General features: G+C 41.3%; 1 protein-coding gene across 3 annotated transcripts in view; it reads left to right on the forward strand.

Annotated features, from left to right (window-relative positions):
- The first annotated feature begins 15,212 nt into the window (after window positions 1–15,212).
- The window catches only part of PARP1 (poly(ADP-ribose) polymerase 1), a 47,575-nt gene continuing 42,040 nt past the window's right edge, over window positions 15,213–20,747 (forward strand). For 2 of the 3 annotated variants that reach the window (XR_015797105.1, XM_088146020.1), the window contains exons 1-4: window positions 15,213–15,608; window positions 17,618–17,780; window positions 18,169–18,287; window positions 20,329–20,567. Coding sequence is in view for 2 of the 3 variants with exons in the window: in XM_088146020.1 (XP_088002146.1) it covers window positions 15,489–15,608; window positions 17,618–17,780; window positions 18,169–18,287; window positions 20,329–20,567 (641 nt within the window). In the remaining variant the exon portion in view is untranslated. The remainder of the gene's footprint in view (window positions 15,609–17,617; window positions 17,781–18,168; window positions 18,288–20,328; window positions 20,568–20,747) is intronic. The other variant, XM_088146029.1, reaches the window with a different exon arrangement.

Here is a 20,747-nt window from a genome sequence, read left to right on the forward strand (position 1 = left end):
GTCTAGTGTGACACATACTAGAACATGTGGAAAAAGAGAAGTTTTTTCCCTTCTCCCTCTCAAAGTTAGAATTCAGAATCATGAATTAAAATTAAAGAGACGGGATTTAAGGCCAATAAAAGAAATGACTTCTTTACAAAATTCATAGCTAAATGTGAAATTTGCTACCATCAGAGGTGGTGGTGACAACCGATTTAAATTATTTGAGAAGGGACTGCGCAAATTAATGGAGGACAGAGCTATCAATGGCTACAGTATTTACCTTGAAGACTATTTACTATTTCCAGGATTACAAGCAGCAGACCATAAATACCAGCTGCTGAGAAGAGACAGTGGAAGAGGTTTATGCCCTCTTGTCCATGTTCACAAACTTTTGAATGCAGTCAGTCAGCTGCAGGGTGATGCAAAGTGCTGGACTAATGGGTTATTGATCTGACCCAACAGGGCCTTTCTTACCTGCTTATGTAAAGTGACTTGCCCCATTTTGAAGTGAAATAATATAAATTATCATCTAAAGCAGGGGCTTGCCTGAAAAACTTTAAATCCAGAATCTGAAGTTACCTATTTTTTTCAGGGATAATCTGTAACTATTTCAGCATTTTCTCAGATGCAATCTTCCAGCAAAAAGCCTTGCTCTTCTGTAACTTTCTTTCCTTCTGCCAGTATTTTAGCATCAGTGTCAACCAATATGATTTTTTGTCAGCTGGAGTTACTTAAAATGCTGAAGTACATAAGACACTCTTTATTCTGAAATAAAAAACTGGATCAAAATAGGCTGGTTCATTTCATTATAAACCTAATAACTATAGCATCATATTGCACATCTGCCATTCCTATGAGAAGCTAATCTATTCATGCCAAATATCTTGTAAAAATCAGTGAAAAAGAAATATATTTTCAGTCAATGCTACAAATACAGGATTAGAATGAAAAGCTGAATTGAAACTGTATTGAACTCCTTGTAAGTAAATAAGGATTTTTATGGATTTTCTACTTAAGGTGTCTTGTTTTTTCAAATCCCTTTCATTTTTCTCCTCTCAACCCAAATCTACGTGTGGATTTTGTTAATAAAATCAGGGTAGTATGTCTTACATTTTACTTCTCCAATTCTCTGACAATCTCTGCCAGTTTGGTCTCAAATGACAAAATACAACGTCAGTTAAATGATCAATAACTGTTACTGGATCAGTAAAGCTTCATGTAGGAGCCTGCAAACTTTTAAGCTGCACATCTCTAAATCTGGAAAATCTAGGGCTGGGTGACTAACCTAGTAAACATCTGTGTTGCAGAAAAAGAAATACATGCAGCCTTTAAGAGAAACTTTCATGGAATAAGCCTTCTCCAAGAATCCCATTTCATTGGATGCTGTGAGTGGAGGCATCACTACATATGAGTTATACATGTTATTTTGAAGAAAAAATAAGCCATTTACAATATCGTGTAAATGCTGGACAGAGAAATTTTCCTGCATTTTTTCCTCCCACTTCCTATTTAATTTGATGAAAGTGACTTGATTTTTGGAATTTGTTCTGAAGGAGAAAAGAATCTGAGTGAAATTGAGAGGATTTGGTTCTGAATTTCCACTATTATGTTACCAGAAAGAGAATTCAGGTGTGGTGATCAAGCCACAATACTGCATGCCCAGAGAACGATCAAAAGCAGACTTATGCAAAGCTTTCTCCTTGTGTTTTCTAAGCCATAATGTGGTTTGTTTGATTTTGACTTACTAGGATGTGTGCATCCAATAATGAGATACAAAGCAGGATTTGCGGATTAGCATAATGTGAGAAATCAGCCGTTATCAATTCCTGAACAAACCATGGATTAAACAGACTATGGCTTAGCATAACAGTAAACCTAAATTCTGTTTAGGCAGGACTGTGGTCCCAATGTGGTAGCATCCAAAAAAAGTGAGCTGAAAGGAGGCAGTAAGGAGTAGTTGCTACCTTTCCTTGCCTGCATAACCCTCTGGCTGACTAAGTAGAAGTGGTATCATGGAGAAGAGCCTCAGGACTTGTGGGTGGTGAGTCCTTCCCCTGTTCTTTTCCATCCTTCCCTGGAAGATCAGCAGTAAAGCTGTTTGCTGCTTACTCCACCTCTCATTGGTCAGTTGGTTTCTTTCCTTTCAAATGAAAATGGCAATGTGGGTGACTCTTTTGTAAATGCCTGTTTCATCTCACATCAGACCCTCTGGCCCCAGGAAATCAGCAAAGAACATTCCCAGAGGCTGGGTGTGGGAAGTAGTACCTCAGCGCTGCAGGGGAGTTGCTTCAGGTGAAACGTAAATGGAACAGAGGAAGCCATGAAAGCTCGGCAGTAATTATAAGATACTGGAATGTATTCAAAGATCTTATTTTGAAGACTCCTGTTTCATTTGCATGCATTAATCTGAAGCTGGTGTTTGTGCTGGAACTTGGAAGAGTTTGATAGCAGGGGAAGGAGTGGAAGATCATAGTAGGATATGGCATGAGAACATACCATGAAGCAGCAGGGTAAGAAAATAGGAAGGGCTTCTCTTATCTTCTGGCTCCTCTGGGCCCAGCAGGACTCTAAGCTACCAGGTCATTTGCATGTTTCCCCTTCCCTAAGTAGTGAGGAGTCAAAATTACACTTTGGTTGGGCTTCCTTTGGTGGAGAGATTAATGTAGACATGTGGATTTCTAATACCTTACAAAATCAAACACACAGATGGAGGCAAAGAGTGCAAGTACTATCTCCCTCTCATGAAATCTTCAGAGAGAAATACCTGTAGCCCAAATTGCTCTCAAGGTCCACAGCTATCTCTTGCTTCTCCCTCCCTGCCTCTGTCCCTCCTGCATTCTATGACTAGCTCTGCCTTCCAACATCTGGTTTCCCTTCACAGAGACAGACCAGAACCCTCTCCTTTAGCTAAACAGGGCCTAAAGAGAGGTTGCCATATTTCTATCCTATCTTCCAGACCTTCCAGGGATTAGTTTTGTATCTAGAACTTTTCTCCAAACAACCAGGTACCAAAATCATTGGTAAAAAAATTATCAATGATTTTGAACTCACATTTACTTTTTTGTGGGAACCGTAGACTCATTGTAATAATCACACAAAACTATATTGATGTGGTTCTGAACAGCCAAGAGGGAAACAAGGTTTGTTGGAACAAGATGTCTGCTCAGGGCTAGCATGATCATTCTACAATTCCAATCTAAGGGTACATCTAGAAAGCTGGTTGTTATGCTTTCCTTCAGCCCATGAGAGGCACAAAATATGCAGTAGAATTTCCTCTGCCTACACAGATGGTCTCTACTTTCCTTTGATAATTAGGTTACCAATCAGTGCTGACCTGACAGTCAACTGGGGCATGTTTTTCCCATTGGCAGAGGAATTTACCAATTGTTCCCCCTAACATGGGATAGTGCTGGGGTAGGAAGCAAGTTTTGACAGATGGCTACAGCAGTGAATTCAACTTTTTCTCAGAACCTTAAATATAAATATAAAGTATTTATAAATATAAATATATCTTTATAACCTTAAAGATAAATATAGATTTATCTTCCAATCTTGGTGTGACCTTCTTGTTAGGCATTTGTTTCTACATGGGTCTGACAAATAGTTTGCTTTACCAAGGCATCTTCATTTAAATCCAGCATAGAAATCAAGGGACACATTTGTCTGGCCCTAAATTCTACCTGTTGAGAGCAGCATTGACTCAAGGTTCATCTCAATAGAAGTATTTCAAATCCCAGGTAACCACACTGTCTTTGACATTAGACTGTTCTGCACTATTGAGGATCCTTGGGGCATCTAGCCATTTCCCCAGCAGAGAACTGTAGAAAATTCTAAGCCTGACATTAAATACTCTTTTTAAAAGAAGAAAACAGAAGCAGAAGGACAAGGATAAGGATAAGAAAAAGAAAAGGCTGAATCTGATAGACGATAGTGTCTCTTGCCGGAAGAAAATCTATTAACTAAAGCAGTGACATTTCCTTTTGTTGAAAGTGAGTGATTCCATGATAAAGAAAGACTAATTAGGCAGTAATCTAAGAATAAAGAAACTATGCCTTACATAATACTGTTCCTCTGTATTTAGTAACAATTGCTTCCACCTTCTGGTTGGATAATAGTACTGAATTATCACTAGAAACTAAGTTTAAAGATATAGTCCATGAGAGCAATATCTACTTATTCACAGGCATAGTTTTGGTGATCATGTGTTGGACAGAACTTCTCCATGTGAGAAGGATATTAGTTCAGTCTAGACTCCCCCCCACCTTAATATGGGGAAACTATGTCCATACACCACTACATACACAGAGATGTACACACTTATCACATAGATCTGATGCATTTGCAATTCTGCTGGTCATATCACTTTGGTAGCCAGTGGAACCACATCTTTGTGAAGCTCTATCTTATTGTATTGAATTGTGTGACAGATAAAACTATGGGATAATTGGCACTGAAGGGATGGCTAATGGGTGCAATCCCACTTCACCTCTTATCTGATACATGCATAGAGGAATCTATGTATCTCCTAGCATTTTAAAGAAAATAAAATGTCCCTTATGAATTAGAGCCTCAGAACTTGAAAGATTACTCTTTTCCACCATGCATCTACCCAAATGAGATTTACATTTCATCTGAAGCCCTTCTTTCAAGGGCAAAATTATTTCCTGTCACAATGATGGCTGTCTGATTCCCAGAACACATAACTCCTGCTCCAACCCATCCTCCTGATGCTTTTACTCTCAACAATCTGTTTTCTCCCTGACAGCTTTTATGACAGCTCTTTAGGGCAACAGTGGCTTCTGTGAAGTGGTGAGTACAGCGTGTTTCAAAGCTGTAGCATTATCAGTTTTAGCTGCTGTGGGAAGGTGCACTTATATAAGCTTGGAAAAAATCAGGCCACTGAGGTTTCTATGGGCATTGTGAAACTAAGGAATTATTTTTAAAATGTCTTATGAGAATGGCGATTGAAACTGACCAAAGAAGGAGCAAGGGCAAGATGGAGAGGGTGTCCCTGACTCTGCTTTCTCCGAGAGATCAGTGGGCAAGGCAGAACTGATTTTTAAAAATGAAAAACAAAACCTAGCACCAATGTGAGTGGATGAAGGAACAATAATTCAAACCAACGCACATTCAGACAGAAAATTGGGCTGAAAACCAATAAGCAATCGAACGCAGCCTGCAGTTGTAGTGCTACCGGTCACCAAAAGAACATGGGGCCTTTCTAGTACTCCTAGTTTAGAAGGCATGTATCTTGTCTTCACTTCTGAATATTGGACTATGTTGTTCGCCATGTGCCTATTGAATAGCAGTTGTGGTTTGGCAAAGGATGCCAGAGTCATAGCCTCAATTAACCATTAAGTAAAATACACACGTACCAAAGGAAGGGGAGCACCACACAGTTTCTTCCCCTAGCTGTCATGACCTTAATTCTTTCACTGTCACACTCAACTTTAGTTTTCAGCACTTATTGAGTCTTAATGTCTTGTCAGTTAAGCAATGGAAAGGCTGAGGGGCACCATTGCCGGGCTGTGTTTAGGGCATCAGTTGGCCTTAATCTGGCCCTGCACAGCGATGCATCAGATAAAAGAGGCTCCAATGTAAATCTTTCCCATCTGCCCATTACAAAGACAGTGGGACTTGTACAGTGGATGGCTATATCAAGAGCAACATCAGGGCTCTTCCAATTCCATGACCTCGTATGTGATTTTGGAGTCTTCTTCTGCAGGTAAATAGTTTATATAAAAGTCATTCATTATTGTGTTACAGGGGCTATCATGGCCTTATAGGTGTTATAGATGACAGGATCAGTACAGAAAAACATGGGCCCGGTGATTGGAAGTTCTTATAGCTGCCCTTGAGAATTGCTGAAGGGAGGATGTTAGTTTCCCCCAGGGTCAGGCGGCCCCAACCTTGATGGCCTTCCAGAAGGGCCTGAAGACCTGACTTTGCCTTCTGGCCTGGGGAATCAGAGAGAGGTGTGGAACCCATAAAATGGTGGTACTGTTCTTGAATTACTGTGCTATCCCGGTGATTGTATTGCACGGTTTTTCACTGTTTTTGATTGTTTTAACATTTTGTATTGTTTGTACGGGTGTTGTTTTTTGTATTGTTTATGTTTTAATTGTAAGCTGCCCAGAGTCATGAATGTGAGATGGGTGGCTATATAAATTGAATGAATGAATGAATGAATGAATGAATGAATGAATGAATGAATGAATCTGCATAAATGTGAACACTCTGCAATACTTCAGGAGAATAAAGTGTTTAAGATCTGGGCCACCTGGGGAGTAAATAACCAAACATCAGCTACTGCACTTACAGAATTCTGCCCCAATATTCATGTTTGTTCCAGCTCCTTTCTTGTTTGTAGAAGAGCTAGAATATTGCACGTAGCTGTGAGTGAAGAGAGGGCCTTTGGGAGCTGTGCAGGGTTTTCCTCAGATGTGGCAGACTTCATTAAAGAAATGCAAGACTTCTATGATCAATACATACCCCCCCCAAAATGGCTGTGTGTGTCTTTCTTTAGGCATGTTGGCTTTTAATGTTAACTTAAAATCCAGAAGGTCCCACCCTGGTAAGTGTGTTTCACATCCAATCCTGCTGATGGCTTCTCAGCAAAATGAGGAAAAACACATTGACTACTGTATCTAAAAGGTTGTCACTGAGAGCTGACAGATGCAGGCGATGGCTGTCACATATTCTCAGCTCTTGCCAACAGTAATTTATTGTATTTTTCATGTATTATGGAGATTAGTCACACAGTGGGAGATTATACAGAAGGACACAGATCGTCTGCAGAAACAAAGGGAATGCAACATGGCTGCAGCATTTCTCTGGGACAGTCTTTGAGGCTGACCTACCCATCAACATTGGCATCCCTGGCATTTCCTAGTTCTTTAGAAAAGAAATAAATTATCCTCTCAGAAGTGTACCAGCTGAGCTTTCCCACTAGGAACATTGGGGGACGGGACAAGGGATATCACATGTATTGTGACATCATCACATAAATGATGCAGAATATGTAATTAGTGTCTGTCACAACTTTTGATTGCAACTTTCTGTAAATAGAGTTTGGACTGAGGAGGAAGACTTCAGAGTATGAGCGGGTGGCTTGTGGAAGAAAGGAGGGAGCTCAGTAGGCATGACAAGTGTGGAGCAGGGGGAGAAAGACCAAGTGAGTGGGAGAGGTAAAGGATGAAATGGTTGGAAGAGGAAGAGGCCAAGCAAGAGTGCAGTGGGTAAGGAAAGGCAAATCAAAAGTAGAAGGGTATCGAAATTTTTTTTTGTACATGCAAATTTCTGTCCAAAAGATAAGCACTGTCATCCATATTATGGACAAGGCTGGGTTATGTGGACCTTGCAGATCTGATTTCACATAAATAGATGGCCAGCTTCTCTTGCATCCTTATTTGCTATTTCTTTTTAATTGTACATATGTAAACTGAAGGGATAACTGTAACTCAAAAGCCTGATTTGCATCAAGTGTGAGCATCTAAAGAGGAAACAGCTGCATATCTATAATTAGGAAACAGGAGGCCCAGATCCTTATGCCTAATTTATTCATCTATATAATAAGTCTCTTGTGGAGGGGCAGTGATGTCCTCTGCAAAGCACAGGAGGCAGCATATGGGACTCAAGCAAATCTCCTGAGAACAATAATAAAAATGGCATGAACCTATTTTTGACATATGTGCTGCTGAATACTTTATGAGGAGCTAAAGCACATTGGGAGGTGTTGTAGGAGACACAACCTGGTGAAATATCAAGTAAAGTTATTGTCTTGTGTCACAAGTTGGCAAGAATTACTCCTGGAGTATACTAAGGGCCCACTGTTGCTCTTAGCACCTCAATTTCTTTGAAGAATTAACTTACTTACTTATCTGCCTCCATTGCATTTGCACAGAATAGGCTACCATTGCTTTTCTATGCTGTGCCACCCATCAAGATGCTGAGGAGGGAGGAGCAAAGAGGTAGTGGCTTGCTGTAAGTGGCTTGTAACTTTCTTTAAAGTCACTCAGACCCACCCAGCTGGGGCATTGTACAAAGATGCAACTATGCCAACTGTCCTGTTTTGAATCTTTTCAGCTTGTGGATCTGGTGAGTGCAGACAGGATGTCTGGAAATGTGAGGGCACCTCCAGCCACGCTTGACTCTCCTGACCATCTGCATTGGCTGGAGGGACTAAATTCATGATTATGGTAGGTTATTAACACTTCCTTGAAGGAGAGATGTGTCCCTGCTAGTTTAAACAGGACAGTGATAAGATCATTAGTAAACTAGATTTCCCTTGATTGAAAGGCTTGGGAAAATACCGGCCAATCTTAAATTTTCATTTCTGGCTAAGATGATCAAAGAATTAATGGCCTCACAACTCCAGGCACATCTACAGAATACTGATTGTCTGAACATCTTTCAAGCAGGCTTCCAGCTGGAATATGAGACTGACATTGCTGATTGTCTTTGTGAATGACCTGTGCTGGCAACTGGATGGGAAAAAGGCAGCCCTACTAGTTCTCCAGCACCTCTCAGTAGCCATCAGTACCATCAACCATCGAATCCTTTTGGATCTCCTGAAATAGCTGGCCTTAAGGGACACTGTTTTATATCTTTCCTCCAAAAGGCAATACTGAGACACTACTGTGCGGCCCACAGCATCTTTCCTGAATGTTGCTCAGTATTTACATGAAAGAGCCTCCTGCAGCTTTGAAGTTCCACTGGTATATTTCTGACACCAAGCTCTAATGCCCCTTGCTACCTAACTATATGGAACTAGTTCATTGTCTTGACCTGTGCCTTAATTCAATAATGGGCTAGTTGAGGATGAACAAAATGAAATTAAATCCAGACAAGATGGAGATGCTGTTGGTGAGCAGAGAACTGCACTCTGGGATTGGGGTTCAGCCTGTTCTGGGTGGGGTTGCACTTCTCCTGAAAGACTTGGTCGATAGTCTAGAAGTGCTCCTTCATGCCCTCATATCTCTAATGTATCAGCTGCAACCACTCTTGACCTAGTTGCACCTAGAAAAGAGTACATCCTCATTTGATTACCCCAATCAATCTATGCAGGGCTGTTCTGGTCAGGAAGCTTTAATTGATGCAAACTGCAATAGTGGGCTATTAAATGGTATAAAATATTGAAAGCATATTATATATGTACTAAAATATCTGCACAGGTGGCAATTGTTTTCCAGGCACAATTTAAGACGTTAGTTTTAATCTTTAAAGTCTTAAACAGCTTAAAGCCTAACTAGCTAAGGAACAGCCTACCTTGATGAGAACCTGTCTAGATATTAAAGTCAATAGGAAAGGCCCAGTTAAAAATGCCTTTATTTTCTGAGGTCTATTTGTCCAGCAGATGGAGAGGCCTTCTCCTTGGTTGCTCCCAAGGTATACCATATTATTTCCCTTGTCCCAAGCCCACTCCCAATTTCTGCTTTTAGGAAAGGAATCAAGAACTTCCTCTTTAGCCAGGCCTTTTTAGTTTGTGTTACTTGAATACTGATAGGAACTATGAGATACTAAGCGTTTATACTATATGGATGTCAAGGGCATACAAGTGGAATATACATTTAAAAAATATATAGGTGTCTGTCTGGCTTATATATTAATAAAAGAGATTTTTTTTAAAAATCAGCATGTAGCTCAGATATATGCCTTTACTGCAGGTAATTTGTCCATCTAAAGAGACAACACAATTTTTTTTCCTGGGCTATCCTATTCATTATATTAAATCCATCTTTGCAATGTGTACAACTGTGGGTCTTTCCTCTTCTGCTCAGCTGAAGTGCTATGCACCTGTTCTTGAGCCAGTAGAAAACTAAACCAGAATAAAATGTGCTGTTACCCCTTCCACTTCCTGTCCTGTCTCCAAAACCTTGGGTTTGGCTTTCTGCCAGATGATGACCTTAGTGTGAGTGGCATGTTAAGTAAAGTCGTTAGTTAAACACACTGGCTTTGCTGCCCTCCCTCTCTCTGAATGTCACCAGCTGGCAGGAACCACCCTACCAATTGCAACCCTGCTGTGATTGACAGATGGTTAGAACCTCTGGTTAAGCCATCTGTCAAAAAACTGGTACCTCTTCAGTTGACCCATGGGGGGTGGGGGGTCCTGCGATTGACCTGCATTTTTCAATTAATACCTGGAAGAGGGGCTGCTTAGAGAAGCTAGCTCTTCCTATTTACTCTTGCAAGTTGTGATAAAACAAACTTTTTGCTCTAACCCCAGTCAGATAATTATTTCCCACTTTTATCATAGACCCTTAATCCTCATTAAGATCTAACTTCCCTTTGCTGATGCCTAAACTAAGCACCTCTGGGGGTGGAGGGACAAAGGGAGGTTGCAGGCTATTTTTTTTTTTTAATTTATTTGACTTGTCCCCGCCCATCTCCCCACAACTGGGGACTCTGGGCGGCTTACAACAAACTAAAATCAGAAATACAATTAAAAGTTATAAAAACCAAACATTACAAAAATAAAAAAGCTTAAAAATCCAAGAGGCCGATAGGGGCCACACCAGGCCGCTAAGGGGCCAGCCAACCCCATTTCTGATATCCTCCCTCCCCGCCCCAGGCCAGATGGCAGAGCCAGGTCTTCAAATCCCTCCGAAACTTGCCTAACAAAAGCAACCCTTCTGTGAATCAAATTCTGGAGACTGTCCTGCCATTTGGGCTCACCTGGCAGATTAAGGATGGACCCCCTGGTGCTGTGAGTATATTTGGGGACAATTTCTTAGTAAACTTTCTTCAAAATTTGTTGCCGTACTGGCGTCTCTCTTGATGCTCTTTGGTATTTGTCCTGCAAATCCTAAATTAAACATTGATACACAAATTAGCGGCCATGTGGGGGGGGGGGCAGTCCAGTAAAATGGAAGAGACTCTCTTATTTACTGGGCAGCTCTTCCAGCTTGACAATCAGCTGTTTGGTGGACTTGTTTCAACACTGGATTTAGCATACTTCTGAAAGAGCACTAAAACCACCTTTCCATGAGTGAGGAAAGTACACAACCCTCCAAGAGATGGGGCTTGTTCACACAAGTTGGTCAATAAGGTGCTAGGCTGTCTTCAGGAGTTATCTGATTGCTCTGCCAACGCAGTAGTCAGCAAAGTGCATAAGAATATCTTCATCTGGATGCTGCCAAATGTTGCTGTTGGCTCAAGGGGCGAAATGCTACTTTAAAACTGAAACAGTTAAGGATGACTTACGCCTGTATCACTCATGGGCTGGGGAGAAGAAAAAGGCAATATCATAGGTACATAGCAGAATAAACAGGTTGTCAGGGTCTGTTTTGCATCCTGGTTAGATGCAAGGGTGGGAAGGCCCTGTGTCTTATATGTGCAGCTAGGGAATAGCCAAATATTATGATATCTTGACCTAAATTCCACCCTGCTATATGCCTTACTCCCAGATTGTTTTTTCCCAATAGCAAAATTCAGTACCACACAAGTACTTCTATTTATTTAAGAAGGGTCTATCCTCTCTGCTCTTCTTGCCCCACACTGCCAGGATGTCATTTTCTGACATCCAGAGCAAGCATAGGCAGCATCTGCAAGGAGGCAAAGGAAAACCAACCCCCTTTCCATCCACTCTCACAGTGGTTGGGATAGGCTAAATGGGTATAGGCCAAAGCTGTAAAAGCAAAGTTATATTTACAGATACTGTAGCATCAGTGCTGTTTTCCCCAGGGTGGAAAGAACACAAAATTCTTTTTTGATTTCTAGCTCCTAGCTAGAATTTAAGAGCATTTTTTTTTCTGTACCTGAGCAGCATTTTAACTTTGCCTATACTGCCATCTAGTGGCTACAAATACAATCTGAATTGAAGACTATCCCATTCAGCCAAACCCAGTACAAAAATTGTGTTCAGGTATAGATAAGGCAGAGCCTTTGATTGCCAGTATTGTTTTTTTACACAAAGAATTGATTATGCATCTCCTTAGCCTTTAATGTAATATATTTCATTCTCTTTAGTATCCAAATAACACAAATGAGTTTGGATACTCATGTAGTTCAAGAACTATGTCATCACGTTTAAACCAAAATGTAACTAAGGTTGGACTCATACAAACCACAGTTTGCTAAGCCATGGTTTGTAGAATAAGCCACAATTTGGGGGTTTACCCCATATTCTAAGCCAAAACCAAACAAAGCATATGAATATGATGAACAACCCCAGCCTAAAGCCATTATGCCTACAACGTTCATCAATCAAACAGTGGAGAGAGAGGCTTTTTTATCTTTGATAACTGCAGGGAACTAGAACAACACAGGTGAGGAAAACCATCACCTTCTTAAGGCTTTCACTTGTTTAAAGTATGTTTATTCAGGCAGGCTTTAAAAGTTTGTTGCCAAACTGGGTAAATCCTGCCTGTTTATATCAGTTCCATTAATGTTCATGGTGTCCACTTTTGATTCTACTTTTATTACTAATGGCTGCCTCAAATGTCATGTGTTAGCCACAAGGCAGGATATAAATTAAACAAATAATGATGGTCAAACTATGAAATTTACTTTCAGAAGATAAATATCCACCTTAAAAGGGGACTATTCAAATAAAGGGATACTAAGCTGCCAATGGCCTACCATTAAGGTACGTGAGAGAAAAAGTATGCTGGATTCGTTTTTTTAGATGCTACCTATTTTCCTATAGACACCAGTCATAGTATACTTGTCAATGGACAGTTTTTCATCAAGCAGATCTTGTCCTACTAGGAATCAGTACTGCCTTCTTTCAATTGCTGCGGTTGCTACTGCTAGTCTGCTCCAGGCCTTGCTAAAGGAGGAGGAGGGGAGGGAGGTGGCATCTTCTTAAGGGACTTATTACCTCCGGATAAGCTTTTTACTCATACTGAATATTTTTAGACTGTGCTGTAATCACACTTAAAAAACATTACAGTGAATTATTGAAAAACAAGGCACAGGACAAGACACAGGAATCAGGCTTTGAGCTCAGGCTTCCCTGGGGCAGGACACCCAGGTGAGATGCTCTCCCTTTCTGAGTCCAATAGTGTAGACGGAGTTTTTTCTGTGGTGGGATAAATATAGGTATGCAGAGAAACCCAAAATATCAAAATAACACTTAGAATTGCATATTGATGGATTAATGTTACTTCCTTGAATGTACATAATTTAATAATTTCAAGTACAATGAAAACTTAATTGAATGGACCATTTGAGGGATGGGAGTCTGTTATTCCCAAATGTCTGTTAAATCAAAAATTACGTCATTTGCAGCAATTTACACCACTGGAGTTATGATTTCATTACACAAATGACATAAATCACTGCAACTAACATACAATTAATGCTTTGTCTGAACTACTTTGAATGTCACAGACTAGGCCGTTATTTTGGGGAGTGGGGATGCCCAGTCAGAGATGTGGTCCATTGCATCCAAAGTCTGCTAAATACAGATCTGTTAAATCAAGGTTTCACTGTACTGAATTATATTTTGATGCCCCCCTCCCAAAGGGGCCCAGGCCAATTATTGCCATTGTCCCCTTAATGAGGCCTTCTGAAAATACCATTTGCAGAAGCACATTTGTCAGGCGTATGAGCAAGAAAGGTCCTGTTGTGTTTCTCCTTCACTGAAACACACTACTTTCTTTGCAGTAGTGATTGAGCCTTATTTTGCTTTGAGGATGAGCATTTGTTTCTAAAGAAACTATAATAACCCTAAAGGATTATTTTATCATTTATTATGTTTTGTTAATTGTTTTGTTTTACATCTTTTGTTACATGTTGTTAGGCAAGTTTGGCATCACTCTGTGACAGAAAGATAGGTTACAAATCCAAAATCCCTTCTTCGTAATCATCTCACTTAGCAATATTCTGCTCTGGAAGTACAGCTGCCCAAACTCTCCTTGCATTCAGAAATGGTCTGATGACCTTTTATTCCAATGGGTTTTTGGTCCCCTAGCAGGGCAGCTGCATGACCCTTATTTGTTTTATGAATCAGGTTGTATTTTTATTTCATAAATAATAAAGGGGAGCTTGACCCTTGTATGAATGGAATGTCCTGCTTGGGTGGGAGTGGGCAGCTGTTTTCAGACAGGACCTTTGCATTTCTGCAAGCTGTAATTTTTCTGCAAAATACAAAGTAACCCATTTTAGCCTGCCCAAACCAGCAGGTGGATCATAACAGAATGTGCTCAGACCTCTACACAGGTGTCCTGTTTGTCATTTTCTTTTTCTTTCTCTTATTTACTCTTCTCAGACACAACTGTAGATGTGATCATGCATGCAGGTACTTCCAAAACATATACCTTTTTTTAATACACTGGAATTCCAGAACTGCAAAATATGGTAACATTGGTATTCCTCCATTGTTTTTAAATAGTGAAATAAACCTTTAATTTGACTCATGAGGTCAGCTAAGACCGATTAATATGTAAAAGAATCGCCCTGCAGGGAAAAAGATGAGGCTTTACCTGTCCAAAAGTCGAGGACTGTTCCCCATACCCTTTTCTCTTCCTTAGAATCCACATCCTCACAGAGGCATAAAAGAACTATTTTCAACCCAATATTGCTCATTTGGAAACAAGACTACCCCTTTCTGTCCTGCCCCCCAAAAAACTATTTCTATGCTGAGTTCTGGATGAAGAGACAGGAATGAAGTGCATAGATTTTTAAAGTATTTTGCATAGTTGAACCTTCCAAAATGTATGTATGCGCTGCATACTGGCTTAACTTGTAATTTGTGTGTTTGCCACCCTATGCTGTGTATTTATTAATTCAGAAGCACCCTTGTTTTTAACAGGGTTTGGTCTTATGACTGTATGCTTATGATTACAGCCCGAGTCTAGTGGAATTTACACTTGTCTTATTTTGGAAAAGCTAGGTAGGACCGGTCTTGGCCGGTTAGCATTTGGACTGGATATCACCAGAAGATCCCTGAGCTATAGACTATACTAGGAACTTGGAAAAAAAAAATCCAAAAAGAGTGTAATGGCAAATCACTTCTGTGTTACTCCCCCCCCCAAAAGCAAACAACAGACACGCCTATGTAGTCGCCAAGAGCTCTATTCCAGTGAGACCTTACACACGCACCCGAACTCATTCGGACACGCCAGCAATGCCCAAGAAATCAGCGCGCGCTCCGAGCAGTCGGGCGCGCTCGCAGGGCAACTCAGAGCGCTCTGCGAGCGGATTACGGTGATCTCCCGGCCCTAAGGGGGAGGCGTGCCGGAGAGCAGAGAGGAAGCCCCCAACCGACCGCCCCGCCCGAGCACGTGATCCCTGGCCGCGTGGTTTACTGCCGAGCACCATGACTTTCCGCCCCCCTCGCTAGAGATCCATTGCCCCGGGCGGGCTCCGAAGAGCTCCGCAGTGAGGCTTGGCTAATCAATCGCTGAAGCGGAGGCACTTGGACGGGGCGGGATCACGCGCTCTGCGTTCGGCACACTCTTGGCGCCACCGCCGCTGCTGCAGGAGCGGAGCAGCAATTGCCGCCTTCTTCTCAAGGCTCAGCGCGAAGCTTTTCCTGGGGGTGTCGTCGTCGAGGGGTGGCTATGGCGGAGCCCGCGGAGAAGCTGTACCGGGCCGAGTATGCCAAGAGCGGGCGGGCCTCCTGCAAGAAATGCAAGGACAACATCGCCAAGGACTCGCTCCGCCTGGCCATCATGGTGCAGGTACTCGCGGGGACGGACGCTCTGCAAGGCCTTCACCCTAACCCAGCCAGGCCCGGGGGCGCCACGTTGCTTGCAGAAGCGGGCAATCGTCTTTGTGGCCAGCCTCGGTGCATCTGTTACAGTCCCGCCGCTGCCTTTGCGTCTGATCCCCAGAATCGACTCGATTCCGTTTGGCCGCGTGCCACCGATGGGTCAAGGCACCTGAAGGATGCGCAGCGCAGGAGGAACCGCCCTTTTCGCGCATAGCTTTCCTCCTTGCAAGGATCTTCCAGAGATGCCGCTTTGAAATAATTCTCTGGCAGGCCCACGATACGGCCGGCTTAACCTGCATGCCTCTGTCCTTTCGCTTGGGAGGAGGCGGTTTTGAGCTCCGTGTTTTACGTCTGAGTAGGCATAGTTTGAGCTGAAAGTCGTTCACCCATTCCCACGTCGCTTATTAGGGCCGCGAGATTTGGCTGCTCTTCCTGCAGTGGGCGGCGGATATCAGCTTTTTTGGGGGGGGAGTCCGCTGGCCATTTCTCATATTAAAATTTACAGCCGAGTCCAATATCCTGTTTTTCTTAGGTACTCGGCGTTCACAAAATGCGATTTATAGTACAGCCCTCTTAAAGGTTTACTCAGAAGTGCGCACCCGTTAAATGTAATGAGGCTTTTCCCCAGAATTAGCAAACTTCTTGATCCAGATGCCTAGGCTAGTTGGGATGATGGGCGTTGAACAAACCCAAGTTGGAGAAGGCTGGTGTATGGAGTCGTTATCCTTGAGTTTGGAGGGGATTTTAAACACTGGAATTTAGGGTTGGAAAACGGTTGGACAGTTTGTCATTGCTTGTTTTGTTAAAAGTGGCCATGGACCGCAATCATACTTTTCAAATTATCTTCTGGAATCTCAGTTTGAAATGTGAGCTTGTGCGTTTATGGTAAATTCTGCAATAGGACATAAAGACATTCTAGTTTTTAAAGTGTAAATTTTGACTCCAGCTTGAGGTACAGTATTGCCAAGAACACTACATGGATAGATCTGTTTAGTCACCAGGAACTGGTTTAGTCAAGCAATACTGGTGATTCTTCCCTCTCTTGGCAGTTTAGTATTTTAGGAATAAACCTGTGGATTTGACTCCATTTAACATAATAATAAAGTAATGCAATTTATAATTGTGACTATTTATAACTCGCTACGGGCAGCCTGATTGCAGTGGGCTGAAATCAAATAAATAAATGGAATAATAGTAGTGATAGCAGTGTATGGTGTAATGTCTTAGAACCCATTGTTGTGGGATGTGTTTGTATTCCGTTCTCTGAGGAGCATGCGGAAGCATTTTGGTCATCACTTACCTAGTAAAGTAGGTCAGGCAGAGAGCAAGCAGCTTTAGATGTAATAGCAGGGAAACAGGAAGATGATTGAGTTTCTTATTCTTGGCACACAGATGAATTATGCTGCAGAAAAGTACTGCTGGTTATGGTTATTTGTGCATGCTGAGTTGTTCTCTAGTTCTTACTCTATTTGGAAAGTACAACCAAAAACACCTGTCCCAAAATGGAACGCCCATTCACTGTTTAATTCATTAATAGCTGTAGTCACAAATCCCATACTAAAGACTGCATTATGATAGAAATAAGCAATCTGAAACTTGATGGCAATGGAAGTTCTTCAAAATGAGGGAAATTGGTGATCATGGAACCATTTTACTAGATTACTTGTAGTTGATCTACACTTGCCTGGTCATTTGTATTATTTATTAGATATTATTTATTATCTATTATCTATTAGATTTTTGTTTAAAGTAGTTAAGTCTTCAGTGACCTAAATCTGTTAGCTACAATACTGTAAAGGGTAAATTCATCCTATGTTTATCTATGAAGCTGTGACTCTTATTAATAAAGACAAATTTTTGCTGGATTCTAATTGTACTAGATGGGCATTATTTCCATCCCTTACCCCAATTCAGCAAAGCATTATATCAGTTTTTGTGCCTGAAGTTCTTTTTTTTTTTCCATTCCTTTCTTTTCAGTCCCCCATGTTTGATGGCAAAGTACCTCACTGGCATCACTATTCTTGCTTCTGGAAGCGGGCTCAACTGCTGTCCCATGCTGATCTAGATGGCTTCTCAGAACTGCGTTGGGAAGACCAAGAAAAAATTAAAAAATCCATAGAAAGTGGAGGAGCTGCAGCAGGTAAGCTATTCACTGGTGATAAAAAGAGAAAAATGCTGTGTGAACCATTAATAACTACTAGAGCAGGTTTAGGAGCCTGAAATTTCTATGCCAGGAACAGATTTCATCAATGGAGAACATGCTTAGAAGGTCTCCAAAAGTTAATTGCTCTAGAAATCATCTGGGAGTAAGTTTCAGTGAATTACTATTACTGTCACCCTCTGGAATCTGTTTCATTCTTGCATATTCTGGAAAACAGATATTAATTGCAACTAGGCATTTCTCTTTCTCAGACTGGTCTCAGAAAATATTTATCCCTGAGCTAGAGAAACCTGATTTATGTACCTTATTTCTCTTGTCCCAGTGTATTCATTAAATCAGAATCTAAAAATTGTTCCTTTTTTTCTAGGTAAAGGTAGTGGCCAAGAGGAAGGTAGCAAACGTGAGAAAAGTTTAAATGATTTTGCAGCAGAATATGCAAAGTCCAATAGAAGTACTTGCAAGGGTTGTGAACAGAAAATAGAAAAGGTAAATATATGTGCAGCTCTCTGTGTGTAAAGATGTACACATTCACACAAAAATACATAAACACTATGCTTTTAATGGCAGAAATGTTTTCTAAAGCATCTCTTCAAATGAGAGAATTTCCTATTATTCTTAAGACTTCCCATGATTGATTCTTCTCTTTAAATCCCAATGAATCTATCTATATACTACTAAAACTCTTGTTCATCTGTTTGTACCCTCAAGTTAGCCCAAATGGTGCACTATATCGCGACAGTTTTTAAATCAAGATACCTAAAATCTGCTAACTTAAAAAATGCATTAAAAATCCAGGATCCATTACTCCTGTGGAACTGAAATTTCCACAATGTTCACACCAGTTTTATTCACAAAGTTATGGCTGTCACAGTGTCCCCGCGGTCACATGATCGTGATTTATGATGTTCCCTGCCAGCTTCCCACAAGCAAAGTCAATGGGAAAGCTGGCAGGAAATTGGAAGTCGCTCCTGCTCCCGCTGCTTTTTTGCCCACCATTTTTGCCATTCTGTTTATCTGTTTAGGTAAGTAAATATTGACTTATTATTGAAGTTCATTTGCCACTACGATTATTTTTATATTTATGATATATACTCTTCTTATATGATCACAGGACCGTCCAGCATTGGGGTAAGAAAAAATATGGTCGGCCTAAATTTAATGTTTACCTGCACTACCTTTCTCTCAAAGGATGACCCAATGGATCACAGGGTTGTCTAGTATGGTCTAAATCCCCCATTCATTTTCACAGTCTCCCTCCCAGACTACCTGTATTTTTTATTTCTTCAAACAACAGAATAGATTACCATTAGTAACTGTGATGGAATGGAATTATGAAGGCCAAGCTCAGGGAGATAAACATTTTCTTAGCTCACTAGAACCGCGTGGGAGGAACAAGAGGATGAGACTGGCACCTCCCTGAGGAATTCACACTGTTGTGGCTGGATGGCTTGGGAGCAGGAGTTTCAGTCTGGGAAGATTGATGTCAGGCCTAGCCCAAGGAACTCCAAGAGACAATGCCAATTCAGTCCAGCTATGTTTATTAGCTACAACCTCTAGCGAGAATCTTCCCAGACTAAAACCCCAGTTCCCAAAGTCCTCCAGCCACAACAGTGTGAATTCCTCAGGGAGGTGCCAATCTCATCCTCTTGTTCCTCCCAGGTTGTTCTGGCAAGCCAAGAAAATGTTTATCTCCCTGAGCCTGGCCTTCATAATTCCATTCCATCACAGTAACAAACATCATATTTCTACCTATCTACCTACCCAGAACATTGGAGGATGGAAACAAATCACACATACCCCATTTCAGGAATAATACAGAACTATTAAAATTGCAAGATTTCAGGTCACAACTTTTCTTCAATATCAAAGCCTTTATTTTATGTGTATACAGACCATTGCATTTAAAATTTTAAACGAATTAAATCTAGACCACATGGAATCTCAATCTCTATCTGATCTTGCCTCTTCAATTATTTTATAATCATCAATGAATTCAATTATTGTGTTACTCAAGGGAGCCAGCAAGCATTCATTTGCCCAGCTGCCTTCTCTCCCAGTTCCCCACATTGACCTTTCGCCTTTTGTGCCAATCCACTGTGGCTGAAGCAGAAGCACCTCACTGCCTTTGCTGTCTCCTTTTCCGCCCCAGCTTCTCCTACAAACATTTCCTACACGTGGCTCCTGAGCCTTCAGAAAGCTGCACTGCCTTTGGAAAGCTGCATTGTCTTCGGAAAGCCTTTGGAAAGACAGTATAGCTTTCCAAAGGCAGCACAGCTTTCTGAAGACAGCACAGCTTTCCAAAGGCAATGCAGCTTTCTTCCACATTTTTCCACATTTATTTCAGAAACAAAGTTCCTATTATGTGTTTTTGGAAACACTGACTTTAACCTTCAGAAACAGCGTAGAAACCCAAAATGCATTATTCTGAAATGAAGTACAGTATTAAGGTCCTGGCTGAAACCTTGACAGGCAATTGCCTACTCTTGTTTGTGTGTTTGCTTCTAATTTCTCTTTCTCTCTACCCCAGGGTCAGATCAGAATCTCAAAGAAAATGGTGTTGTCTGAAAAGCCACAGCTGGGGATGATAGACAACTGGTACCATCTTGCCTGTTTCAGTAGCCACAGAACAGACCTGGGTTTTCTTCCTACCTTTAGTGCCTCTCAGCTCCAGGGCTTTGAGCTCCTGAAGGCAGAAGACAAAGAAACTCTAAAGAAGCAGCTGCCCTCTGTCAAGAATGAAGGGTATGTAGAAGATGCCAAAAGAAAGTGAGTGTTATGGTGTTGAGCCCTGACTTTGATCATTGTATGGCAAGCTCTTCTAAAACACTGGGGTGGTTGGTGTTTTCTTATGTGAGGTTTGGAAGATATCCAGTTGTGACCTATTGTGGAGGGGGCAGCAGGAGATTAGCCAGTAAATGCACTAAGCTTTTAAGGATGTTAAGCTTT

The sequence above is a fragment of the Python bivittatus genome, unplaced genomic scaffold (assembly GCF_059951505.1).
Source record: "Python bivittatus isolate LINGU-HERP-01145 unplaced genomic scaffold, Pbiv_v1 ctg000020_np1212, whole genome shotgun sequence".
Lineage (NCBI taxonomy): Eukaryota > Metazoa > Chordata > Lepidosauria > Squamata > Pythonidae > Python > Python bivittatus.